Source organism: Xiphophorus maculatus, chromosome 1 (genome assembly GCF_002775205.1).
Source record: "Xiphophorus maculatus strain JP 163 A chromosome 1, X_maculatus-5.0-male, whole genome shotgun sequence".
Taxonomy (NCBI): Eukaryota; Metazoa; Chordata; class Actinopteri; order Cyprinodontiformes; family Poeciliidae; genus Xiphophorus; species Xiphophorus maculatus.
In genome coordinates this window covers 30,541,557-30,546,651 of record NC_036443.1, presented here as the reverse complement: position 1 = coordinate 30,546,651, position 5,095 = coordinate 30,541,557, and the positions used below count along the sequence as shown (strand labels likewise).

Here is a 5,095-nt window from a genome sequence, read left to right as displayed (position 1 = left end):
AGGACAGTTCTGGAGCTTGCTGGACTCTTTTGGACATCATAAACTGAACCTATTATCTTCAATCTAGATTATTAATTAAACTGTCCTTTCAGATGGAGTGTTTGTGGATGTGTGGCCATTTTGACACAAAGCAATGCTAATGACAGAATTTCTTTGACAATAATATTTCCTAGCAAAAAAGGACAATGACTTAAAGCGCATCTGTCCTTCTGTTTTGTCAGTGAGTTAGCCAATTAGCTGGACAAACGAACTTCAGCTAGACTTTTCTGCCACTGCACCTGTGATTATGAAATTAAGTTTGAAGGTGGAGACAATACTGACTTTGATGGTGTTCTGCCTATTTACATTTATTTAGATATTTCATTATTTTACACGCCTGGTTTAAATGAATAGGTCATGGAAAGGAAACGTTTTGTAAAACCCTTCAAAATCATTGGGATTAGACTCTTTACCTCGATTCTGCCAAGCCTGAAAAATCCTAGTGTGGTGTTATTTTTTGACATTATATTAATATGATAATCCAAACGATTATAGCAATGATTTTATTGAAAAGTCTTTACATATGCACTTTGATTTCATACTGCTGTCAGAAGACAATGTTTGTAAAGGAAAAGTGTAAACATGTCTTCAGGAATGGACTTTGATGACATTACAAGTTGAAGTGAAGTGTTGTGAAGGGAAATGCCACCTGAGCTCTTTACTCAACACCTTTCATGAACTCCAGGAACTCTGCCAAAGACAAAAAACACAGAATCTGTTACTACAGATTATTTTAGACAGGCATAAATAAATGCCAGTTTATGCAAAACTCTTAGAGACTACAACTCTCCAAGAATAGCTACAATCTGCAAATATCTGAGATCACCTCTAAGATGTAGAACTTCCTGTTTTAATAGTGAGTAAACCAATTAAACCTTAATATGCATTAATACACACATTGGAAATGTTCTTTATATCTACTCTTGGAGGTTCAGCCAAGCAGCACCAAGGGAACTAAATGCCATTCCTGGATTGACCTCTGCAAACGCCAGCCAACAGCATGTCAACTAGTATTGTGCTTCTGTATTTCTGCACTGTCTTTTGAATATTTAAGTTATGTGCTATGAAAAAATCTGCAAATATTTTGAGATGCACAGAAAAATCTGTGAATAGGCAAAGGTCCCATCAGAAATGTTTTGGTTTTTTATCCCAATTAGGACTATCACTTTGAGTGACACAGACGACTAGATTACAATCTCAATCATCCCAGACAAAGGATGCAATATTAAATGTAGTTTAGTTATCAGTCATTTTCTTTTTCATAACTTAGAGTTGTGAAAAAAAGATCAGTACCATCATAATCAATCTTCCCATCATTGTTTCTGTCTCCGTCTTTCATCAGCTCCTCGATGTCGTCTTCCGTGATGGGTTCTCCGGTGGATTCCAGCATGCTCTTCAGTTCTTCTAAGTCAATGTAGCCATCCCCGTTCCTTCACAAAAGGTAAAACACTGCTTTAAAGTTGATTTAAGGATTAGTCAATCTTCTAATCTATATGACGAAGTCAGTGTTTCTTTGCCTCTACCTCTAGGAGAGAATGACCATTTAAATAAAACCTACTTGTCAAACATGCGGAAAAGTTCAGCCAACTCTTCTTCTGATTTCCCTTTGCTCTCCTCCTTCATGCATCGGACCATCATAACCAAGAATTCATCAAAGTCTACGGTGCCACTCCCTGTGAACATGAAGCATGGTCTTATAAAACTATTTACATCCCTAAGCATTTCTACCCTTAAATCAACCAACAAAACAGAAAAAGGTATTTCTACTTAAAGTGAGGTCAAAGGACAGTAACCTACCATCCTCATCCACCTCATCGATCATCTCCTGCAACTCTTCAGGAGTTGGATTCTGTCCAAGCATTCTCATCACCTTCCCCAACTCTTTTGTGCTGATGCAGCCATCTTCAGCATCCTGAATGAAGATGTCAAAGGCAGCCTTGAATTCTAGAAGAAACACAGCAGTGCATGTTTGAGGACCAGGAACTTTCTGGTGAGACGTGGGAACAAGACATGCCAAAAAGAAAGAAAGAAAAGAAATACATTGACAACTACAAATACACTGCAAACAAATCAACCAAAAGTTACCTTCTGACCAAATGCTCCAATGTTCACAAGCCTTCTGAACCGATTTGAAGGCAGAACCAGAGTTTGGGTCACATTTTGGGTGTTCATGAGACCAGATACTTACATACCAGTCTTCTCTACATGAAATGGGATGGCATCTCTTGTACTTATTATTCCAATATCAAGTTTCCATGACCTTTGTGTCACCCACAAGTGAACTTAGCAAACCATGTTGTGACTGGACGAAACTTTGTGAAGATTCAAGGACTGACCTTTCAAATGGTTTTACAAAGGAAAAGCTTCAAAACAGAGAAACATTTTTGTGTGAAACATTTGTTGTCATTAAAGACTGGTAAATCTTGTCTCTGTGGTCCAAATCTATCCCTCCACTGACTTGTACCAATCCAAGACTGGGCCAGAGAGGCACCAGATTTAGGAGAAAATCCCTGATAAACCAGGAGATACAACACAGCTCCTCCCATAATGTTCCCAGACTAGAGGGGTGCAGGTCCTTCTACAGCATTTGGGATTTGAACAGTGGGACATACCTGGAAAACCTTAGAAAGAGATGACCAGGAAACATTCAGGTATATTTATCAAATGTGCTAATAGTGGCGCTAATTTTTTTTATTATCGCTTTAGCATCTTGCTATTGTTAACGATGCATTTTTCATTTAGGTTCCCCTAAATTAATGTTTCAGATAAATGCCAATTTTCTTGACTGTTTTGTAATCGGTCAGTTGAATAAAGTATCAACATGATTGAATTTAGTGCTTTGCCTTTAGCATCTGCTAAATACCAGGTTGGTGTAGCTCTTTAGTGGAACTAATGTTTATGATTAGTGCTTTAGGGTTAGCACAGCTAACATTTTGCCTAGCATTGCTCACCACTGACGGTTTTATTTCCATAGGCCCTAAAAAATAATATTTGTACAAATTTCCTAACTCCAAGTCAAAGCAGAGCACAAACCTGAATATTTGAAATGCTGTAGGGGGCGCTAAGCATCTAATGTACTTTTTCACCTGTCATTTAACCTTAATGACACAGAGCTCTGTGAAGAGCCAACAGTTCAGCAAAAAGTAAAAGTTTTCAGTTTTCCTGCTGAGTCTGGCTAAAGTCACAGACCAGTGGCCCCAATTAAAACACAGGCTTCCTGTCCCGAGTGGGCGGGGCCAAAATGTTGGCTCAGTGATGGCGGCGCTGAGGATCCTCTTTACGCCAAACATGGCCGACCTTAGAGCCGACTCTTTAAGCTTTCAGATTACTGTTAGAAGACTCAATACATGTGATCCTTTTTTATCTCTGTTTAGAAATATGTGTAGATTAGAGATATTATTAGTATCAAACACATCATGCAGACAAACACCATAATACATAAAATCAGTATTTTAAGTCGGTTTTATTCTAGCAGTTGCAGTTTCCTCACCGTTTTTCTGCTCCTCTGTCAGATTCTCTACCTGCAGATGAAAAACAGTTATTTTCCTTCTGTCTGACTCTTTATCCGCCTCTTGTGGTGAAGCAGGACCTCAGTTCTCTTGGTGACAATATTCTCAGTTTAGCTGCACTGTAACGCGACACGCGCTGCTATTCTTGTGAGGTTTGTGGAGATCTGTTCCTCACCAGCTGTCCATTGTTCTGATGTCAGTCACAGAAACCAGACTCTCTCGTGCCTCTATCTGTAGACGTCTATTTCTGATTGCGTTCACAATAAAATTTAGATTTTGAGCTGTTAGAAAATGGTTGATGCAGTAAAATAAAAATGTAACTTCATTGTTCGAGATGTTTGACCTTAGCGTAGCCAATTGGAAGCAGATTTAATTTGTAACTACTAATTTCAAATGGACTGGAATTCCCAATAAATCTCTGAATGAACATCGACTGAAACAGAACTTTTTTCCCCCATGAAGGAGAGCAAATTAGCAGATCATACCACCAATTATCAGAACTCACCGCTGCTTTATATACGTCATCCATGACTGCTGGTCGGTTCTGGACTGGGCCACACCACTACCGTCAGAACCAGGACAAGCTCTGGCAGGAATATGCTGCTCTGTCTGCTATGTTGGCTCATGTGGCATCTAAAAAAGGTTCTGGCCCAACTTTCATTATCCTATGATAGTGGAGGGCGGGAGGAGTGACAATGAAGAAGAGAGGCCATCTATAAATGGAAGATAACAGAAGAAACCTAAAAATAGATAAACACTGTGTGCATGCAGCCTTATGGTGGATGTATTACATTAGAAGGCTCATTCTGAAACATGAAATTATGATTTTTACAGGACAGAGACACAATGAAACAAAAAGCCGTACAAATTAGTTTGGAATCAATGGTGCAATCTACAGGATGAAAGCGAAACTAAAGTGTTAGTGTATGAACTCTTACGACATAGTTAGCAAGAAGGCGTCGCAACCAAACAAAGAAACATCAGGCAAAGTGTAGTTCTATGACAAGAGGAAGAGATAGAAAATGAACCATCTTTGTACCATCCTGACTGTGAAGTACGGGAGTGGCAGCATCATGTTGTGGGCTGTTTTGCTGCAGGAGGAATTGGTACTGAAATAATATCATGTGGAAATATTGGAGCAACATCTAAAGGCATCAGCAGGACGGTTTAGCTCCAGATGGGCGATGACTCTCAGCAGCTAACACAGTCAATGTTTGGTTCTGATCTCTGGAGAAATTATGGGTAGATCTGAGAAAAAGCCTATAAATCTGACCCAGTTCTGTCAGGAGGAATGGACCAGAACTCCAGCAAACTACAGTGAAAATCCTCTGGAAGGAAACTCAAAAGGTTTGACCCGAGTCATCCAGGTCAAAGGAAATGCCACCAAATCCAGAGGAAACATGAACGTTTGCTTTTGAAGTCCTAAATAAACAAATCTGAACAATTCTTCCTCTCATTGTTGTGGAATTTGAACAGAAATAACTTGTGATTCTAACTGACTTTAAACAAGTTTGGTCTGATTTAACTTCACACTGTTGTCATATTGT

At 39.2% G+C, this 5,095-nt stretch overlaps 1 protein-coding gene across 1 annotated transcript; it reads right to left on the bottom strand.

The window, feature by feature from the left end:
* Positions 1 to 523: 523 nt before the first annotated feature.
* LOC102228942 (troponin C, slow skeletal and cardiac muscles-like) lies at positions 524 to 4,077 on the bottom strand. The gene is made up of 6 exons (XM_005816306.3): positions 4,054 to 4,077; positions 3,530 to 3,560; positions 1,837 to 1,983; positions 1,598 to 1,712; positions 1,333 to 1,469; positions 524 to 729 (listed from the first exon to the last, which is right to left on the bottom strand). Exons 1-6 carry the CDS (start codon positions 4,075 to 4,077, stop codon positions 698 to 700), a joined length of 486 nt encoding a protein of 161 aa, XP_005816363.1. The 3' UTR covers positions 524 to 697.
* Between the last annotated feature and the right edge of the window lie 1,018 nt (positions 4,078 to 5,095).